We start from the raw sequence: 20,187 nt of genomic DNA, 5'->3' as shown, positions 1-20,187 counted from the left end.
CTTTTCCTGTTGCAGTGTTCGTGAGAAGTACCCTTCCTGCTGTTGTCATTCCATACAAGCCAGTTCTCGTTGTGTAGTTCTCTTAGCATGGGTTTCGAAGAGAGTTGGCGAGCTCTCTTCGAGGAGGCGAGCGCGTGTGGAAAATCCTTGGAACGGATCTGCACGATCTCCCTTTCTTCTTTTCCCTTCGTCCTCTCTCTCTCTCACTTCTCCCACGCACTACTCGACACGACATACAGCAATGACCAGTCCACGCAACGAGAACCCATTCAAGAAACTCGTTCGTTCCCTATCCCGATCTTCTCCTCGAGGGGAAAGACCCTCCAACGGACCTCGCCAAAAGTCAACCGATCGTTACCGTACCGCAAACAACAATGCTACGAACGCAGTAGGAATCCCTGGAGCCTCCTCAGAGGGAAAGGAAAACAAATCATCGGTTTCTCCTGGACTCGCGGCGTTCTCAACTTCTCCTCCTCCTGGTGAGTCCTCGTTACTCTTATCCCTTTCTGTATAGTGTTCGACACGTCCCTCAAGCGTTTCCGACGCGCGAACGAGCTTTCTTCAAACTTCCCCCACTTTCAGAACTGATCTCTCGAATTGGTTTCATTGCTCGCACACGCACAGACTCTTATTTCCCTGCACCTCCTTCTCACATCCTATCAGATGGCGAGGCTACGGGTATTGAACGACACCCTGAATCAATCGGAGCGAGGTGTGTACAAGCGTTCTAAGCCTCCTTTCCTTTCCTTCTTCGCAACTGACTCGCCCCCTCTTCTCGAAACGATTCAGAGCCTTCGACGTAGGAGACGACGAAGCTGGGAAAGCGGCTCCCGGAGTATCGTTTGCCCCTCGAGGCGCCCACGGAGAAAGTGCAGTTCGACCCGATTCAGAATTGGAGAGTTGGTCGCCTGCACCTCGTCGTACTCCTTCGCAACGAGTAGTGAGGCGTCAACCTTCTGCTTCTCGTGGAGGAGGAGGAGGAGGAGGAGGAGGAGGAGGAGGAGGACTTAGTCGAGGGAGATCGTATGGAAAGGCAGAAGGAGAGAAGAAGGAATTGGATGATACGACGAAAGAGAGAGAGAAAGAGACGGTAGAGATTGGGGGGAGAACGGTAGAGAAGGGGGATAGGACCGCAGGAGTTTCGTTATCGGATACTCCGTTGAGTAGGAGAACCTCGGTAAAGAGGGCAGCGAGTTCGTTCAAAAAGGCGGTGTCGAAATCGTTTGAACCGGCTCCGAAGGTAGAGGGAGAGAAGAGGGTAATGGTCTTGGTGGCTGATGGTTCCGAGGAAATCGAAGTCATGTAAGTCAACTACACACTGCATTTGAGGACCAAGAACTGAAGGTATTTTCGTTTGATCAGGACTGCTTTCGACATTTTCGTCCGAGCTTCACTTTCTCCCGTTCTCGTTTCTGTCTCGCCTGAATTCTCTCCTTCTCACTCTCTACCGGTATGTCACTACTCCTTCTCATTCCTCGTCTCGAGTCCTCGTTACTGACTTGCGTTCTTGGGAGAACCTCAGCACATCACTCTTTCGCGCGGTGCGAAGATCCTCGCCGATACTCAATTTGAAACGTTGAAACCCGAACACAAAGCCGACTTCGACGCCGTCATCGTACCGGGAGGAGCGAAAGGAGCTGAAAGGTTGAGTAAAGATGCTGGAGTCAAGAATTATCTCTGGGAATTTTTCGAGGTGAGTCTCAACCCTCTCTCTCCGTTCTCCTCCGCCTGAACTGACTCGTTGATTGCGAGCGCTGGAATAGGCTGGTAAATTGATCGGATGCATCTGTGCTGGATCTCTCGCAGCGAAAACTGCCGGGATCGGACTCGGACTCCCCATCACTTCTCACCCCTCCGTCAAAGGCGATCTCGAGAAACACTACGAGTACTCGGAGGCTCGAGTCGTAGTTGCCGAGAACCTCGTTACGTCTAGGGGACCGGGAACTGCGATCGAATGGGCTTTAAAGATTGTCGAGATCCTTGCTGGGAAGGAGAAGAGGGATGAAGTCGCGGGTCCGATGATGCTGTAGAAGGGGGATCAATCGGAGAATAGAAGGACTCAGAGAGGTTTACCTTAGGCGCGTGGACCATTTTTTCTTTCCTTGTTTCTTTTGTACTTGTTGATCTGTGCTTCTCGCATCTTCCCTCTTAGTTGTACAGCTTTACGTGCTCAATACATACCAACTAATCAACTCTTTGCTCACAACGGTTCTCGACGCTCTCTCTCTCTGTCGGCTGGATCACGAACAAGCAGCGGGGATTCCTCGCATCTCGAGACTCTCAGCTTCAGGTCTACCCCTTACTCGTGCCTGCTTCGTCTCTCGCATCTCGAGTGGGGGGCTGCCGCCGAAGGGAGCAAAGGCCCAAAGGAGTCGAACGGAACTGTTCGTGAACGGACCTCGTGCTAATTCCTCTTCTGACTCTCAGGCCTGTTCATGTTCCCCCGTTCCCCCTCTCTCAACCTCGTGAGTCGACCTCGTGACTTTGTCATAGCGCCAAACGCTCGTCGGTCTGAGCACATGCAGCGCTGCAGCCTCGAAAGTCCGCGTGAAAGGACAGTGCTCGAACGATCGGGCCTTTCGAAACTCCCGTACGACCATCAGGCGGTCCTCTCTTCCCTTCTGCTCTCTCTCTCTCTTCCTTTCTCTCTTACTCCCTCAGTCTCATCCCGCCGCGACCTCTTTCCCCGACTCCTCTCATCCCTCGCCACTCGATTCGACCTCGTCCTCTTTCCCTATCCATCCGCAGATTCCTCCCTCGTCTCTCTCGAACAGCAACAACATGTCGACGCCTCACTCCCAGCCCGGCACCTTCAAGCGTATCGTTCGTGCACTATCCCGCCCCGACCTTCGATCCGAAAGCAAGAAAGTCACTCGGTCGAAATCGAATGTCACGCTTCGTTCCTCGTACTACTCCGACGACGACGAGAATAGGATCCCCTCGGTCCCGAATCCGAAACTGTTTCCTGCTCGTAAGTGTTCTTTTTTCTCACTCCCAGATTCTGTTTCTTCTTCGAGGCGCTAACGTCCGTGTTGCTGCTTGACGGATAGACTCGTACTTCCCACCTCCACCTGAAGACGTTCTCCTCGACGGTGAAGCGAACGGTACAGCGCGACACATTGATTCTCTCTCAGCAGAGTGAGTGCGATTTCTCTCCTCATCAGCTTTGGGTTTCAACCTGCTGATACCTAAGCACTTCAACCCACAGTGATCAAGACACTCCCGAACGAATCAACTTCGCACCCGGAGTACCCTTCGCCCCTCGTCGACCTGAAGACGAAAGATCGATTCGACCTGAATCCGAGCTTGAGAGTTGGAATTTACCTCGTAAACAACAATCTCGACCTTTACTTCGTACTCGCTCTTCGAAGAGTTCTCACAAGTCAACTACGAGGAGTCGGGACGGTCACGATGACTCGAACAACAACAACGGTCGTTCGTACGATTCGAGCGGAGGGGACCCAGTTCGAAGAGTAGATTCGGGGTCGAATTATAGTACGAAGAGTACGAAATCGACCCTTGGTCAGACGGCAAAGACGTTGAAACGTGCGATTTCGAAGACGTTTGAACCGATTGCGAAAGAGGAGGGGGAGAAAAGGGTCTTGGTTTTGGTTGCCGACGGGACTGAGGAACTCTCCCTCATGTAAGTGTCCCATGGAGCTCTCGAGACCTCTCGTGTCGCAGGCTGACGCTTGTCGGATTGCAACAACAGGACCGCATTCGACATTTTCTCTCGAGCTTCTCTCTCGCCAGTTCTCGTATCAGTTTCGCCCGAGTTCTCTCCTTCTCGTTCGCTACCTGTGAGTCTCTAACCCTTCGTCTCCTCCCTTAACGAATGTCCGGCGCTCACGAATCCCCTCGTTCCCCTCGAACAAGCACATCACCCTCGCGCGAGGTGCGAAAATCATCGCCGATACGAAGCTTGAAACGCTTAGGCCCGAACACCGAGCTATATTCGACGCCGTCGTCATCCCTGGAGGTGAGAAAGGAGCGGAGAGGCTGAGCAACGATGCGGGAGTTCAGAGACTACTTTCGCAATTTCACGAAGTGAGTCTGTCCCTCCTTCCCCTGGCCTTGACTCTTGCAGGCCGCTGATCTGCTTGAGTTTCCTTACTGTTGCAGAGTGGGAAACTCGTCTGTTGTATCGGTGCTGGATTTCTCGCTGCGAAGACCGCTCGAATCGGCTTGGGAGGGCAAATCGCATGTCACAGCTCAATCCGAAGCGAGCTCGAGAAAGGTACGTTTCCCCTCATTGCCAAACGATAAGATGGTGGTACTGATGACTTGTAACTCGGGACAGGCTACGAATTATCCCATGGGGAAGTTGTCGTTTCGGAAAACCTCATAACCTCGTAAGTCTCCTCTCGATGCACGCTTCGTCTACTTCGAGGACTCTCGACTGATGCACTATATCTGTGTCTACAGTCGTGGAGCGGGCACGGTCATTGAGTGGGCTTTGACGATCGTCGAGATTCTCGCAGGATTCGAGAGACGAGACGAAGTCGCTCAAGATCTCGACTTGTAGTACTCATTCGCGTCCTGTAGAGCCCTGTAGGCCCTTATCTGTGACAACTACTTGCATCCCGTCAGACCTCTCTATCATCAGCGGAGAGCAAAGAGAGAAAACGAAAAGGTTGCGAAAGATTGCGAGGAGGAATCAAGGGAGCTACAACGAGCTACGAGAACGTCAAGGAGTCAAGGAGAATACAGGGGGAAGCATAGAACAAAAGGACCAAAAAACCGGAAGAAGAGGGGGTATTTTTCTATTCACAACGAACGAACGAGAGATGAACCAGTCTCTCTCTTTGCTTTCTCCACAGCTCACTCAAAGTTGACTTGAAGGTCCAACGAGAACGGTAAACCGCTGTCAGTAACGGTCAAGACGTCACCCGAGCTGAAGAGTTCCGACAAGGTTTTCTCGAGGTTTGGTCGAGTCGCCAATTCGAGTTGAGGTGGAGCTTGCAGGTAGAGGTTCTTGCCGGAAAGTGAGAGCGAAGGTCGTTTGATTTGACTGCGAGGCACAGAAAGAGAACACATCAGCCGGAGACGAGATGTGAAATCGATCCAAACTCACAGATCTCCTTTCTCCAACAATAAGTCGATCAAATCTTGTAGCGATTGATCGGACTTCATCGTGACCGACGATTTCTCTCCGCCACAAACGGGACATTCAGGTTTTTGTTGATGTTCGAAAGTGTAGGTGTAGATCGATTCGTTTCCCGTGTACATCCTGTGCTCAACTGTGAGTCAGCGATTGATCAACGTAAATACTTGAAGATGCGCGCTTACATGTAGTTGTTGAGGTAGGGGTTAGTGGAAGTGGCGATTTTGAACGCTTCGTTGCAACAAGCAGCTGCGAACGAGAACGCGCATCAGCTCTCGTCACTTCGTCATCAGGAAGAGCGCAGGACATACCTGACACAATGGCGTTAGTCGAGGCGATGGCGGGGATGATACGTTTGACGACTCCTTGGGTCAAACTCCAAGTGACTCCAGTGATGTTGAATTGTTCGGCACGCGTACGAGCGGTATCGAACAGCCATTGGATGTGGTCAGGGTCGTCGTTGTCGAGTTTCTTGTCTGCTCCGACGAAGGAGGATCAGCTTCGAGTTCAGAGGTGCGTCCGGCAGAAGAAGGTTAGTCACCTTTGAAAACTTTCGGCCATTCGAGCATACTCGCCCACTCGATACAGTGCTCAGGAAGACGAGGAGTGTTTGCAATGGTACAGATGGGGAAAGCGGTAGGAGGAGTGAGCATGTCGAGGGAACATTCGTAGCAAGAAGTGATAGTCGGAAGGATGACTCGAGCTTGTCCCTTAAAACCTGAGACAGGATGTACGCTTCAGCTTGGAGCTCGTTTGACGGGGGCCCAGTGTGCTCACCTTCAGTTCCACCGTCGATGAGAGGTTTAAGACTTTCGGGGTTTTGGGGATCTACGAGATTGACGAGAGTCGCGCTCATCCACCTTCGAGCATCGACCGAATCGAGTCCACAGATGACAATGTTGAACTGCATGTAGTAGTCATCTCCTTTGTCTTGAATCTTTCCGTGGTAGCTGAGCGAGAGATAATGAAAGAAATCGAGGTCAGATTCTGGAACATCGCAAGAAGACAAGGGGAGAGCGAACGCACGGAGTAACCTTGCAGCCAGGGACCCTCTTCATGACAAACTCTGCTGCGACGGTAGCTTTCGGTTGTCCAACGTCTTTCTGCCTGTGAAGGCGAATGATGATTCAGAGATGTCAGCTCGCAAATCCGTTCAATTCTCGCGCTTTCCAAATGCCTCGCCCTCACCTGAACAAGAACTGCCTGTTCAAATTCGAGATATCGATCGTGTCCATGTCGATCACGTGGATATCTGCGAAACCCATCAATGCGAGGTTTGCGAGAATCTCACATCCAAGTCCTCCAGCGCCTAGAGAACCCGCACATCCAGTCAGTCGAGCTCTCGAGTGAAGTATGAGTTCGCGGAATAGCTCACCAATGACGAGTACCTTGCATTGTTCCCTGAGGAAAGACTGAACCTCTCGACCGGGAGCGAACGAGTCTGGATCGGTGTAAGGACCAGCCCTGGTAAGGATACGGTCCATGTCGGTGAATCGAGCTTCAGGTGGCATCATCTTTGCGGCAGTCGAGGTGATGGAGGGAGGACAAGAGTCGGCTCCTCCTCTTCATCTCTTTCCTCCTCTTACTCTTCACTCGCCTCGCTTTAAGCCCCAGTTGAACCGTTCAGCGGGCTCAATACTCTGTAGTCTGCTCTGGACTTGGCTATAGTATGCTTTGCTCCGCACTCCTCTCGTTTCGAGATATGTCATCTTGACTTCGCTGTCGCGCACTTCTGGAAACAGGGATCTTCGTTCCTTCGGCGGCTAGCATAGTACGACTGGTTGGTGTTCTATCAGAACCTAAACGCTAGGCGAGCGGCGCGGACTGCGTAAAGTTGGTCAGTTGCCTTCCCTCTCTCGTGCAGTTTCCTCTCTAGGGCTGCTCAACACAGCCGAACAAGCTCTTCCGAAAAACGGAGATTGTCGACGACGGAATACGCCCCTACTCGAATGTCAGCCCCGAAGCTACCGAGCCCTACCTCCGAAGGTTCCAAATACTTCCCTTCTTCTTGAGGACTGGCTGGGCTGCGCCCTCTCGCTCCGTAGGTTGAAATACCGAATTACCAGGTGCATTAGGAATGGATCGACCAATATCGTTTCCTGGCCTGCCCATGGTTTGCGGGAACAGACTGAAAGAGGCTGTCCTCGCGAGAGTGGGAAGAATGCTCGTCAGGCTCCGACACGCCTCGCAAAATAGGGTAGGGATTTTATACGGACAAGATCGTGGACTAGCGAGGAATTACGATTATCAATGTCTTGTTACAGCAACTCGATCAGAGAAGAGCTCACACTTCAGGCTTTGGGTTCCTTCCGTCCTCTTCCTCTTGACGAATTCGTTCCTCTTTCTCTTGGAAAAATTCGTTCCTCTTTCTCTTGACGAATTCGTTCCTCTTGGAGTCGACGAATTCGTTCCTCTTCCACTCGACGAGTTCGTTCCTCTCTCTCTCGACGGCGTCGCTCCTCTTTTTCTTGACGAGCGGCCTCCCAAGTTCCACGTATAAGTTCCTCTTTGGTACGTCGCTCTGGAGTCATGCGTGCCTCATCTTCCCCACGAACTCGTTCGATCCTGTTTTCGCAGCCCGAACTGTCAGATTCCGGTGGCAGGGAAGGGGAGCAATGTAAGCTGCACTCACGCCGAGTCGTCAAGCTTAGGAACTGGCGGAGCGTCGCTGTCGATCGGTGGCGCCGTATACGAACTGCAGAGACAAGTATGTTCTTTGAGTCTGCAGGGAAGCAAGGATGACCATAGGAGAAATGGACTGACCTGAGTAGTCTCCTACTGTTCGCTCGTCGTTGAGTTGTACGATCTCGTGCGTCCGCCCGTGTCCCGGTAGCCAAGTGTGTGTCCATACTGAAGGAAAAGAGAGAGAAGAAGAACAGCAAACGCCCTGTCGAGGTCCCTAACGCAGTAGCGGACTGAGCACGAACGCGCGGAAATCGAAAGATCGGAGCTCGTGTTCGACGCAGGGTCTACACGAGAGCCCGACTCCTGAGCTGCTTCCTCCAGTTAGATTCAGGTCAATTGGAGGAAAGGTCGAAGGAGGACCTAGCTCAATCAGAAGAAGTCTCGACGAAGAGCAATGGCTTGACTCGACGTCTATTCCCGACGCTGTGAGGAAACGGGATGGGCTTCGTATCAACCAGGAGAAGAGAGGAAGATAAATAATTGCGAGCAGAACGCAACGTCCGAGTATCTGTTCTGGCAATCACCTGCCGCTCGCATAAGTAAGCCTCCAACATACTCATTCCGGCAGCAACTCGAAAATCGTAGTCTCTTCCGTGATTTCCCCTTTCGCAATCCTCCTGAGAATCTGCTCATAAGCTTCGAAGATCTCCTCCACCACCTCAGTCTCGGTCGTATTTAGTCTCCACGACAGCGCACACGACAATTGACCTCCAAACGAGACAGTCTAATTACATGCGAGATCTCAACGTCGATGAACTCGTCTGCCGAGTAAGAAACCGAGAGAAAACTCACATTGAAAGCAATTCCAACTCCCGCTCCGCTCCCCGGTTGAGCCCAACAAACCTCCTTAACCCCTTCCAATGCCCCTCCCGTCTCGATGTTCATTCTCCCCAGATTCGAAACCTCGAAACTACCCCCTCTCCACGGATTCTCACTCTTCATTTGATCCTCGAAGAACTGCTCCCATTCAGTTCGATCCCTCCCTTGAGCGTCTTGCGTTTCGGCCATTCCGGTTGGGAGGTAGGCTAAGAGACCCATCCCTTCTTTCGCTCGTTGGTGCGATGAAGGTGATTTGAGGTGGTCAGAGTATTCGCGAGTTGAGGACCAGAAACGAGTCGAAGAGAGATAGGATGGAGTGATGGGAGCAGGAGACGAGTGGGAGATCGAGGAGACGTAGTTGCCGGTGCAGAGGGAGGTGTGACCGAGAGAAGGGGAACGAAGTGAAACGGGACTTTGCGAAACGATTCGAAGAGGAGAGTTATCTTTTTCCGAACGGCGACGAAGGACGGTGATGGCGATTGCGCAAGTTGCGGCGGTTGTGAAAACTGGCTGTAGAGTGGGAGTTTGATGAGATTTCGACACGGTCGCTAAAGCCGTCGATAAATCTTGCGGGAGGAAGAAGATTCGAAGACCGGTTGTTTCGTTCCAGGGGGATTCGCGAGCTGGATTCGGCCAGAAAGGAGTAGGAGGGGTATAGAGGAATGAAGGAAGACGTGGGGCGAGAAAAGTCGAGAACAAAGTGCGGAGGAGGTAAAGTTTCGAGGGTTTAACGTCGACGGTCGATTCGAGGGAAGGAGGGAATGGGATCTCGTTCGAGGAAGGTAGGCCATTGTGATTGGAGTCGAGGAGGAGGGTAATGAATTTGAGGAAGAGGTTGCGAGCTGAAGAACCGTCGCAGATAACATGATGAGTCGCAACCGAGATTCTTCCATACCCGTCCCTTATTGGATACTGAAACACCCTCCACAACGGAGCTTGCTCGATATCCAGCCCTGTCATGATCTCAATCCCGCGTAGTAAGCTATCCCGTCCTTCCTCCTCCGAATCCATTTCAACGAGGACTCTCTTCGGATCAATCCCTGTGTGTAGCTTGAATTTCGGATCTTCTGTTCTCGAATCGGCTACCGATGAGGATAACAATGGTTCCGTATCGAGGAGGGTCCGGATGGCGGAGAGGAGCCGGTCGGGAGAGTTGAGCGAAACCGAAGGGATGAGAGCGGTGAAAACGACTGCGGGAGCGTGTGAGACGTTGTGCCGTGCGAGACTGTAGCGTTCATAGTGACCGAGTGAACGCTGAATCATGGTACGAGTGCGAGTGAAGGGAAAGAGGGAGAGAGACGGACTCTTTCCGAATCCTTTCGGCCGTACAGGTCTTCCTTTGACTCACCAAGCGCTTCAGACTTCGTCCTCACGCAATGTCCCACCCAGTGAGCCGATTCTCGCCTCTACATCTCCAGCGAACCGGTGTGAAGCTTGAGCGAAAGCGATGAGATTTAGATCTAACTTTCGCTCATTCATTTCCCCTCCCCCTCTACCTATTCTGCAGGAGCTCTTGTACGGTTCATCCAAGCCATGGCCTCGGTTCCACCCAGTGAACGATACGATCAGAGGTGGGAAGAGTGAATCCTCGTTCAACGTTTCATCATCGAGGAATGTCGCAACTTTCTCGGGGTTACTAGGTAAGCTTCCTTCTATGCCTATACTCCCGAGCCAAGAGCTGACTGTGAGCGTTTCCCGGGTAGACATTACTGCGTTGGGAGGAGCAGGATTCGCTTCGCAATCAACCACTTATTCTCCTCGACTCTCTCTCCCTCCTTCTACCTACTCCGGTCTATCCCTCTCTCTTTCACTTCCAACCTCGTCACACTCACCGAAAGACGAGGAAGAAAAGTTTGAGAAACCTTCGAAACCCACGAAATTCGTTCTGATTCTGAAGAATACGAAACCTCCTACGAGACCTGATGGACGAAGAGAGAGTGTAACTTCCTACGAGTTTGAGTTCGACGTTGAAGAGCTGGGACGGAGTGGGAGCTATGAGGACGAGAAGGATGGGAGAGTGGTCGTTCAAGTCGAGGCGGAATGGAACGAATTCAAAGCGACCTACAGAGGAAGACCTCAACCAGATGCACCGGATCTAGATCCTTCCGATATCTACGAGTGAGCTCATTCCTCACGCTTCTTTTCCGAACCACCGCTCACGTTCGACGTCTCGTTTCTCGCGGTTCTCCAGGTTGAGTTTCATGTGTCGCTCGAATTTCGGACAACAAGCCGGTCGATTCTCTCTCGACGTTGTCTCTCTCTCAGCTATTCGATACCGACGACGAAGTGGAGGTCTCGTCGACTTCGCAAAACGGATATGGAACAGTATCGCGGCGTGGGTTTCTGAGGTGAAAACGTGGATCACGCGAAGGAGAGACGGTAGCGTCAGATTGGAGTAGTCTACATTGCGTAATTGATTGCGTGGAGGATAAGCTAAGAGATCCGAACAAGCCCAGGAGGTTCCGACAGACAGAGAGAAACAGAGAGGAGTACAGGACGAATGAAACAAGTGTAAGGGAAGAGAAACGACAAAGGCTTCACGAGACATCATAGGTAGGAACAGACGGTAGGTACAGCGCGAGTGTGTGTAGCCCGTACAGAAGGAAAGAAAAGAGACGAAAACCAAAAATTTCTAGTCTATGCGTATCCGGGGAGAACTTCGACCTCGTCTCGAAGAACGAGGGGTACATCAGAGGAACCTCGAGGTGGAGAATGCGGAGGGGCAGGAGGAAGTAGGTTGAGGGAAGATTCGGAGTTCGGAGTTGAAGCTAAGTATGAGGTGAGATTTCCATCGTAATTCGGCGGTGCGCTGCCCAAAAGGAACAAGAGAGAGGTGAGTAATGCGACTCCTTGACCGACATGAGAGAGCAAGGACGACAGTGCTTGAGCTTCGAGGAAACCAAAACTCACGAAAGTAAACCTCTTCCTAACCCATCTCTCGCGCCAGCTCCTGCCAATCTCCTCGCTTCTACTCCGACCTCTGACTCTGAGTTCACGACGATCGTTTGACTCAGTGTACTATTGTTCGAGACGGTATTCGATCTCGATCTCCTTCCACTCATCAACGAGCTCAGCCCTCCCGATTGACTCCGGTTCCTCCCGTTCGTTGTTGTCGCTGCTGTCGTTGTCGAATTTGTTCCAGGCGTTATAGTAGCTGAATCATCTTCCTCAAACTCTGAAGCATCTGAACTTTCGCTACTCCCCGACCCTGAAGATTGAAGTCTCGACAATAATCCCGATCCTCCTCTGCTCTTTCCGTCAAACACTCGCTTCAACACACTCTTCGAGGGTCTTCTGGCGGCATTCCAGGCTTCGAGTCCAAGTGGAGTAACGGGGAGGAGGACGATCGGACCAGAGTTTTGTTTCGTGAGAGAAGCGACGATTGCGAATGCTTGATAATGCTGTCGGAGGACGTGACCCATATCACTGAGCAACAGTTTCACAACATGATCAGTTTCGTCCGCATTGATCATAGGGAAAGGAGCTCACACAGCGCGAAGGTACAAAGTCAAGAGATGCAACTTTCTCAACACCTGAGCTTGATTCCCTCCATTCATCCATTTACTGTTATCGCATCAATTCAGCATCAGTGTCAATCTCCCATCCCAGCGTATCCTCCACGCTCAACTAGCGGGACTCCACAGCTGAGGGAGATTAGACTCGAATGATGAAATGACTGACCTGAAGCAATAAGCCAACAGTACTTCCTCAGTCGCCTCTGGGGTTTCAGAGCGTTCCAACAGTTTCCCAACTTTCTCTTGAGAGATTGTCATCGTCGAGGGATTCGAAGACCGAGAGAATCGAGCGAAGGCTTTTTCTTGGATTTCAACTTGACGTGGGCGAACGGTGGGACTGCGGAATCAGTCGAAGGTATGAGAGGAGATTTGATCCGACTGCTGTATTGCGTGCAGAAGTAAGCGGAGAGAGCGAGTTAATGGAGAGGGAGCGAAGTGAACGAGTCGCGACGATGAAGATCTTCAAATTTTGCTCAACGTTCTCGGCTTTGTAAAGTGCGAGCTTTTACCGCTATTCGCCGACGACCGAAGCTTAGCTCTTCGCTACTGTAGCATTTTGACGCAATTGCCTCTTCCGCGCTCTCTCTCTATTGATAGCTAGCTCGGAAGCCTGACGCTACAGTCGTAGCTCTGACTAATACCGCTTCGAAACCGAGTTTGTACAGTACTACTTCTAAGTTCAGAGTTTCACCAAATTCCTTGCGAAAATGGCGTTATTGCTTCTACGACAGATGGAACGTGCTCTTCCCCTTAAGCGACCTTGATGAGGAGTTTACCTGACGTCTTACGACCAGCTGGAACGTGCGTAGACGAGCGATGAGTTAGCGTCTCTTTCTCGTATTCGGTTTCTTCGCAGAGAGCAAAGACAGCGTTTCAGAGAGACGAGGGAGCTTACTGATATCGATTTGACTCTGTTTGATTCCTTCAGTCGTCAAAGGGTATTCACCATGAACGGCGAGTTTGAGATGACCTTGTTTGACGATTTCGAACAATTCGGTCGCGTAGGAATGGAACTCTTCGGCCGTGTAGACGTATTGGTTCAAGACTGGTCGGCAGACTGTCGAGACGTTTACGAGTAGGTGGATCAGCAGCGATAGAGTGGGAAGGAAGAGGAAGAAGAAGTACCTTTGAGGTTCTTAGGTCCGAGTTTGAGAGGTGCGAAAGGTGGAACAGGCCCAGAAGCGTTTCCGAGAGTGACCAAAGTACCTTTTCTGTAAGCAAGACGACGATCAGTATACAGTCACTATCGAAAGAACACCGGAGTCGACGGGAAGCCTACCTCCTCAACAAATCGAAATCCATATCGAAAGTATCTTTTCCAACTCCATCGAACACGGCATGTACACCTCGTTCAATCCCTTCTCCTCCCGTAAGCTTGTACACTTCACCGACGACGTCCCTTCCCTCTCCGTACAGAATGACATGTTCTGCTCCCGCCTCTTTCGCCAATTGAGCTTTCTCTTCCGTCGAAGTCGTACCAATCACCTTGGCTCCGATATGAGAACACAACTGACACAAGAGACGACCGAGACCTCCTGCGGCAGCTTGAACCAAGATCCATTGTCCTTTCTTCACTTCGTGAGCTTCTCGAACGAAAGTCAAAGCGGTGAGACCTTGGAGAATGAGGGTCGCGGCATCTTTCGTAGAGACTCCAGAGGGAAGTTTGATCGTTTGTTTCGTCGTGGCGAGAGTGTATTGAGCGAAAGAACCTCCAGCGGTGTAGGCCTGAGAAGAGAAGCAAAGTCAGTTCTCCGAAAAGACTGAAATGGAGCTCGTTTCCAGTCGGAAGAACCAGCGACTAGCTTCGAGAGCTTCGTACATATGAAGTGGATGAAGAGAGAGCTTACAGCGACCTTATCTCCAACGTTGAATCCCACCGAAGTAGGGTCGACGCCTTCACCAAGAGCAACTACTTCTCCAGCGCACTCATTCCCCAAGGTCCAGGGCATCGGCAACTTGTAGATACCACCACGTTGGTCTAACCTCGTCGTAGAGAGACGCGGGAACGAATGTTGAGTCAGCCGCGGTACACGAAAGAGTTAGCCCGGGAACGAGGAGCGAGATCCGTCGCGTACAGGTATCGATGAAGTTGACTCTGCGGACACATCAGAGTCAGCTAATAGCCTCAGAACAGGCCAAGGTGGGGAGAATAGAGACGTACCCGGCATATTCAGTTTTGATGAGGACTTGTCCCTTGCCAGGCGTCGGTACTTCTGCTTCCCGAACTTGGATAACATCTAGATCTCCTTGCTCTTGAAGCTGACAAGCTTGCATCGTCTGAGGAACTGAGGAAGACATTTGACGATTGAAGAGGTTGCGCTGACTCGGAGGTGGGGAGAGAGGAGAAGAACTGAGAAGGAACTGCTGCTGTTGTAAGCGTTGGAGAGCGATAGTCGAGGTTCTGGTAGAAGTTTGAACGATAGGCAAGAGGCGAGTTGCCGAACGAAGCATGCGTGAGAGGAAGAAGAGAGAGGAAAAGCTTTGTCAGAACGGTCAATTTCGCACAATTTCTTCCGCAGGATATCCCTACACGATGTCTTATGCTCCACTCGAAGACGGCCTGAGTTACATAAGTTGACAAGACAGAGAACGAGAGGAGCGCTCGTGAATTCTCCCTGACAAAGCGAAGAAAGAATCGACAAAAGAGCGAGAGAGCTTCAATACAGACGAAAGAGTGTGACTTGGTAAACCCGACCAACAAGGAGAAGAGGAACGCGAGACCTAACAAGCACGAAGAAGCAACAAAGAGGAAAGGGTATCGAAAATAAATGGGGTATGTAATAACCTCGAGCAGTAAACAAATGCGAACGTGCGAGGCAGGGAGGGAGTCTTTTGCGGGAAAGAGGTGCGAGAGGAAAAAGTGTGGCAGGTGGAAAGGGGAGAGGGAGGGGTAACGAGACTGGCGCAGAATCAGGAGAAAGTGCTGTTGAAATCGAAACCGTCGAGACCTCCAGGGGACCAATTTGGGAGTCCAGCTCCGTTTGAAGACATCGAGTTACTGAGATATCGAGTGTCGAGCCCTTCGAGTCCTCCTTCGAACTCGTTCGCGGGGTACGAGTAGCCGTCGAGTCCTCCAGAGAAAGTGTCGAACGCTGAAAGACCGTTCGCGATTACGGGTTCCTGCATAGACCACGATGTTCCAGGTCGGGAAGTAGCCAAGTGATCGAGCGACACCGAGAGTGAGATCGAGTCGAGCGACGAAGGGTCGAGAGCTGCCGAAAGAGGAGAATTTGTGCCGAAATTCGACGGCATCTTCGTGACAGACTCGAAAGGAGTGGTGCCGGTTGCTCCTTTCAGGGTACGTTTGCCTCCTCCGAACGTGCCGGGCGACGATTCGAGGCCTAGTCCGTCTTTCATTGAGTGCGGCGAGATCGTTTCTCCTGAAGTCGAACTCGAATTGTCGGGTTGCAAGCTCGGATTGGAGAGAGTCGACTTTGCCGAGTTGCTAGGATCCGGATAAAGTGGTTGTGACGGTAAGATCGAAGTAGGGGAAGGAACGATCGAGGGAGCGGCAGTCGTGAAGGGAAGAAAGTGCGTAATCTCGAACGGGTTGAAATGAGGTTCGTTCGTCTGTTGACCGACGACGGGAGCTTCGAGATTACTCATCGAACAATCTCGCGCCTTCGACGGTCTCCTTTGAGAGTTGTCGTCGACAGTATCTGATTCGGCGGTTTTCCTCTTCCTCGAATTGGGCCTGGTCTTCGGTGATCCGTTCGACGCCATCGAGGGAGTTCCGATTCCTAGTTGAGCCATACTCGTCGAGAAGGGGGCGCTTTGACCGGCAGCAGCGACTGCAGATTGTACCGAAGATCGAGAGTTCGATGTCGATTTCGGTCTCGAAGAAGGAGAAGGACTCGGTTTCGCAGGAGGTTCGACGACTGGAGCAGGAGCTGGGACTGAAGAATTGACTGATTCCTGAGGGGTCGAAGAAGTTTCTTGAGGCGGCGAGGTAGTAGGTGGTTGTTGCGGAAGAACCGAACTAGTCGATGCTCCTCCTCCTCCTCCTTGCTTGTTCGCCGTCGCATTGGGATTCTTGTATAAAGCTCGAGCTTGTTCGAGAAGCTCCATCGCAGTGACCGTTTTCTCGGCTGGGATAGTCGACTGAGATGAGGCGGAGGTCGGAGGATTTTGCGAAACTTGATAAGGATTCGGCGCTGCTCCAGGATAAGAGCCCGCGTCTGACAACGAGCTGTAGGATATCGGATTCGCAAACATGGAGGAACTCCCGTGCGAAGGTCGAGGAGGTTGCTGAGGAGGAGATCGTCGAGCGGTTGGGTTCGTCGGAGCGAGCTGCGGCGTCATCGTCGAATGCGGTGAAGGATCGGATCGAGGTGGAGCTAGGGTTGGCTGATAGATGGCGGATTGATGAGGAGAAGCTGATGTCGGATTCGAGGCCGGCGTCGCTCCCAAAACCCGCCTCGCTTCGTCCATCGCTCGTTGTTTCTCCTTCAGCTTTATCATCTGAGTTGCCCAAATATCTTCGTAAGGCCTCAATATCCGGTGATAAATTTCTTTGACTCGAGCTTGCGCAGCGGTCGACCGGGTGGGAACCGAGAGCAGTGTTGCGACGTGAGTCCACGCGTTTCCGGCGTCGATCTATCGCAATGATGCGTATCGCCCAGTCAGTCGCAGTCCAAGATGAGCGAAGAGAACGAAAACATACCTTTCCATATCCTCCACCGCGCGAGACGACAGTTTGAAAGAGTTGCATGAGATCGACGGGTTTCGTTTCGACGACAAAGTTCCCTCGACGTTCTTCTTCCATCACGTTGATGTTACGCTTTACGCACAACTGTTCTAATTGAGTCTGAAAGACATCTTTATCGATCTGTCGGAACGAGGAAAGTGAGTCCCAAGGCGAATCAGGAAGCGCAGAAACGAGACGAAACTCACAGTCATGACCATTTCGGCCAGAGTTGGGCCTCCTCCTTGTCGACAAAGATCCGCCAAGATCGCTGTCGGAGTCTTCTCGTTCCCATTCCCGCTATTCGCAGTTTTCGCTTTCTCCCTCTCCTCTTGCTCCTTCTTCTCACGCTCGACTTCACTCTGCTTCTTCAACCCCGACATCGTCATCACTGGCATTTCTCCATTCTCGGCCTTCTTGACCAGAAGTTGTAGAGGATTCTGGTTCGCCAAGCTCGAGTTCGAATTCGTGCTGTTTCGAGACCGTTCATTCTTCGCGGCTTGATCTCGCGCGAGAACGTCCATCTGAGCGCGTAGTCCCGCAGGAAGTTGTTGTGGTGGGGTAGGAGGAGGAGGAGCGACGAGGGTTGAAGCGGGAGGAGGTCGAGACGAGGGATGTTGCTGAATGGGAGGGGGAAATGGCTGAACCGGTTGAGCTTGTGAAACCTGATCTGAATACCGAAGCGATTGCGGGGCCGAGGAAGGTTGATATAGTTGAGCTGAAGGCTGGACATAGGCGGGATAAGCGTGATTCGAGGAGGATGAGGAGGAAGGAGGAAAATTCTGAAATTGCTGCTGCGCCGGAAATGAGAAAGATCCCGTCTGTTGAGAGCCGTTTGACAAGTGGGTGTAGGACGAGGAAGGAGGAGGTGCGGAATGGGGAGAAGAGGTGTAGCGTTGATGCGAAAGGTGATTCGGATATTGAACTGGCTGATGAGGGTCAGGTGCCGGATGACCTCCTACTGGCGTTGATCCTCGCGAGGTGTGGTCGCTCGTCTGTCGAGGTATCTGACGACCATGCGGTCCAGGCGGAGGATGAATCGTCTCGTGCGAAACTCGAGAATCGTCGTAGAGTTGAGACTGAGCTGGCGAATCGAATCGAGCTCCCTCGCCGTTGTATGCCTGACCGTCGTAAGGAGACTGCCGATGAGGAGCTTGCGCGGCGATATCCGGCTGTTCCACCTGAAGTCCTGCCGAAGTTGTGCGAGATCGCTGTGTCGGTCCCGCGAGTCGATGAGCTTGACCAGGTCCGTTCGGAGGCGCATGCGAGTTTGTCCAAGTCGAAGCGGGACCGAAATGTCGAGTGAACGCTTCACATTCGCCGAGGAGGTTAACTTGCCGATTTCTGTGAAGAACGAGAATCACATGAGCTAAGCAAAATCGAAAATAATCGGCGTAGAACTCACTTGAACTCCCTCAATTGAATCTCAAGATGCGAACGCTGATTCGGCAAGATCGTCTGGACTGATCCTGGACCCGTGTCTGACATTGTTCCTCTCGAGAGGATACCTTCGAGTTGTGAAAGTCGATGTTCGAGCATTGCCAACTCGTCGACTTTTCGATGGTATTGCTGAATCGTAGCCGGTGCTGGTGCAGGACGAGGACTAGGGACGTAGGTTCGTTGTTGCTGAGGGAGTTGGGATGGAGGCAAGGGGGCTGGCGAATCGTAAGAGGGGGAAGGAGCGGCATTCTGAAATCTCTGCGCCGCTGCTGATAGATGTACGCCAGACTGAGGATGTGGAACGGTGTGGTCTGTAGCTGAGGGGTTCGGCGCGTAGCGAAAGGAGGAATTTTGGTTGCTATCTTCGAGATAGGGCTGAGAAGGAGGTGGAGGATGATTCGGAGGCGCCAAGATGGGTACATATGAATTATGCTGTGTTGTAGGATAGGGAGAACTCGAATAGGAAGGGTCCTGAGGATGATGCGATTGCGATGAGGAAGAAGCGAAAGATTGAGATTGACTCTGAGGTTGATTGTATTGGTACGCTCCTTGCTCGCCGTATACCGACTGATCATACCCTGGGGTACTCGCTAGAGGTTGTTCGTAGCCTGCCTGAGGGTTCCATGGCTCGAAGAGAGGGTTGATCGATGAGGGCTGTGAAATCGGGGTAAAGGCTTCCTGAGGCCTCTGGGAGGGTTCCTGTTGGTACTGCCATGCTGTAGGGTCACCTCCTGGCGTCCAGGCGGACATCTGAATGTCCCTCCGACAAGGGGGGTGAGCGATTTCCTTCCCTCTCTTCGGCTTAGAGACTAGTTCGAGTTTTCGTGGGGGGCGGCTGGACTAGTTCGGTGCTGATAAGTCGAAGTCGAGTGTTGAAAGAGCGAGATTGGCGTTCGAGGCGCGCGAGAGCGAGAGGTGAGCGAGAAAGAAGGGGAAAGCAGCTCGAAGTCAGCTGAAAATAGGAGAGCTTTCGCAAGGGTCTCGCTTTCGTCTCCTATAGTCGTTGAAGTCCTCCAGCACCTCGCAATCGTAGAACACCGCGCAATAGTGCCCGTTCGCTCGCAAGAGGGAAGGAAAGCCCCCTTACAAACCTTCGCAACTTCTTTCTCGATCCTCCCCTCTTTCTGTCTCTCCTCTCTCGCGTCCCCCTTCAGCAACTTTTTCCTCCTACTTTTCGCTAATGTCGAAGAGGCAGCTGTTTATCTCTCGGGCGAACTTTCTGAGCGGTCAATCTTGGCGACGCACGAGCCCCTTGAGTTTTCTTTCCTCTTTTCGCCACGATGCTCGAGCTTTGCCGTCCAAGCAACGTCGACTCTGCTCCGTCTTGCAGGGACCAGTTGACAACACCCTCCTTGGGTTATCGCGAGACGCGAGGACCATTGAAAGGACATGTCGAGCGTTAGACTGAGCCAACACTCGCGTCGCAAGATTGAGGTTGCCGTGAGCTGCGTCGACACCCAGCTCTACCGCATACTTTGACCAGCAGCTCGAAGGGAACGTGGCTCTCCCGCCTTCTGTGACGATGGTTCACGTCGGGCACACAGCCGGCGAAAGCATGAGTTTGTTAGCTGTCGCAGCTTGCGGTCTTCAGCTCCACATCCGAAAGTGTCGAGGTCAGGTTGAACTGATCTGCACATAGGACGGTTCTCGTCGACGTCGTCCTCGATCTCCCTCGGAGAGACTCAAGCGATGGGCCGTTCGCACATCTTGCAACTTCTTCCCCGTGTTGAGCGTCTCCGCCCTAGCCGCATACCCTCCGACCTCCCATCGCTTATTCAGGCCAGCAGAATTTGTCGAGGTTGACATACGACGAATCGCCGGACGACGGCGTCGGCGCGCGTTTCCTCCGTTTAACACCCCCTCGAATCCAAGCAAGACTCCCGACCTTACCTCGACCTTAGCTCGACAACATTGGGATATCGTGATCGTAGAGAAACTGA

At 52.2% G+C, this 20,187-nt stretch overlaps 8 protein-coding genes across 8 annotated transcripts; 3 read left to right on the top strand and 5 right to left on the bottom strand.

Moving 5' to 3' along the window:
• Positions 1 to 241: 241 nt before the first annotated feature.
• JCM6883_005409 (DJ-1/PfpI family protein) lies at positions 242 to 2,030 on the top strand (the record flags this gene model as incomplete). Its single annotated transcript, XM_076632257.1, has 6 exons — positions 242 to 479; positions 625 to 712; positions 790 to 1,302; positions 1,363 to 1,450; positions 1,523 to 1,693; positions 1,764 to 2,030. The coding sequence occupies 6 exons, from the start codon at positions 242 to 244 to the stop codon at positions 2,028 to 2,030; spliced, it is 1,365 nt and encodes a 454-aa protein (XP_076487792.1).
• Positions 2,031 to 2,781: 751 nt separating this feature from the next.
• On the top strand, positions 2,782 to 4,525 carry JCM6883_005408 (uncharacterized protein; the record flags this gene model as incomplete). The annotated part of the gene is made up of 7 exons (XM_076632256.1): positions 2,782 to 2,971; positions 3,051 to 3,138; positions 3,209 to 3,643; positions 3,713 to 3,800; positions 4,123 to 4,237; positions 4,301 to 4,352; positions 4,426 to 4,525. 7 exons carry the CDS (start codon positions 2,782 to 2,784, stop codon positions 4,523 to 4,525), a joined length of 1,068 nt encoding a protein of 355 aa, XP_076487791.1.
• A 296-nt stretch (positions 4,526 to 4,821) lies between these two features.
• UBA3 (NEDD8-activating protein UBA3) lies at positions 4,822 to 6,618 on the bottom strand (the record flags this gene model as incomplete). The annotated part of the gene is made up of 9 exons (XM_076632255.1): positions 4,822 to 5,011; positions 5,075 to 5,230; positions 5,290 to 5,353; positions 5,416 to 5,580; positions 5,646 to 5,822; positions 5,882 to 6,054; positions 6,131 to 6,211; positions 6,293 to 6,413; positions 6,480 to 6,618. 9 exons carry the CDS (start codon positions 6,616 to 6,618, stop codon positions 4,822 to 4,824), a joined length of 1,266 nt encoding a protein of 421 aa, XP_076487790.1.
• Positions 6,619 to 8,345: 1,727 nt separating this feature from the next.
• Positions 8,346 to 9,871, bottom strand: JCM6883_005406 (uncharacterized protein; the record flags this gene model as incomplete). The annotated part of the gene is made up of 2 exons (XM_076632254.1): positions 8,346 to 8,513; positions 8,582 to 9,871. The coding sequence occupies 2 exons, from the start codon at positions 9,869 to 9,871 to the stop codon at positions 8,346 to 8,348; spliced, it is 1,458 nt and encodes a 485-aa protein (XP_076487789.1).
• Positions 9,872 to 9,984: 113 nt separating this feature from the next.
• Positions 9,985 to 11,007, top strand: JCM6883_005405 (uncharacterized protein; the record flags this gene model as incomplete). Its single annotated transcript, XM_076632253.1, has 4 exons — positions 9,985 to 9,996; positions 10,116 to 10,248; positions 10,312 to 10,726; positions 10,800 to 11,007. 4 exons carry the CDS (start codon positions 9,985 to 9,987, stop codon positions 11,005 to 11,007), a joined length of 768 nt encoding a protein of 255 aa, XP_076487788.1.
• A 238-nt stretch (positions 11,008 to 11,245) lies between these two features.
• JCM6883_005404 (uncharacterized protein) lies at positions 11,246 to 12,381 on the bottom strand (the record flags this gene model as incomplete). Its single annotated transcript, XM_076632252.1, has 4 exons — positions 11,246 to 11,417; positions 11,519 to 12,034; positions 12,098 to 12,172; positions 12,290 to 12,381. 4 exons carry the CDS (start codon positions 12,379 to 12,381, stop codon positions 11,246 to 11,248), a joined length of 855 nt encoding a protein of 284 aa, XP_076487787.1.
• A 492-nt stretch (positions 12,382 to 12,873) lies between these two features.
• JCM6883_005403 (quinone oxidoreductase family protein) lies at positions 12,874 to 14,397 on the bottom strand (the record flags this gene model as incomplete). Its single annotated transcript, XM_076632251.1, has 7 exons — positions 12,874 to 12,917; positions 13,019 to 13,180; positions 13,249 to 13,334; positions 13,403 to 13,848; positions 13,971 to 14,101; positions 14,199 to 14,218; positions 14,285 to 14,397. The coding sequence occupies 7 exons, from the start codon at positions 14,395 to 14,397 to the stop codon at positions 12,874 to 12,876; spliced, it is 1,002 nt and encodes a 333-aa protein (XP_076487786.1).
• Positions 14,398 to 15,033: 636 nt separating this feature from the next.
• JCM6883_005402 (ARID/BRIGHT DNA-binding domain-containing protein) lies at positions 15,034 to 18,997 on the bottom strand (the record flags this gene model as incomplete). The annotated part of the gene is made up of 4 exons (XM_076632250.1): positions 15,034 to 16,719; positions 16,787 to 16,951; positions 17,017 to 18,151; positions 18,213 to 18,997. The coding sequence occupies 4 exons, from the start codon at positions 18,995 to 18,997 to the stop codon at positions 15,034 to 15,036; spliced, it is 3,771 nt and encodes a 1,256-aa protein (XP_076487785.1).
• Positions 18,998 to 20,187: the final 1,190 nt, after the last annotated feature.

This window comes from Sporobolomyces salmoneus (assembly GCF_050403485.1).
Source record: "Sporobolomyces salmoneus JCM6883 DNA, S_salmoneus_JCM6883_v1_ctg24, whole genome shotgun sequence".
Taxonomy (NCBI): Eukaryota; Fungi; Basidiomycota; class Microbotryomycetes; order Sporidiobolales; family Sporidiobolaceae; genus Sporobolomyces; species Sporobolomyces salmoneus.
Note: the sequence above shows the minus strand (reverse complement) of the source record. Positions and strands in the feature narration are given on the sequence as shown.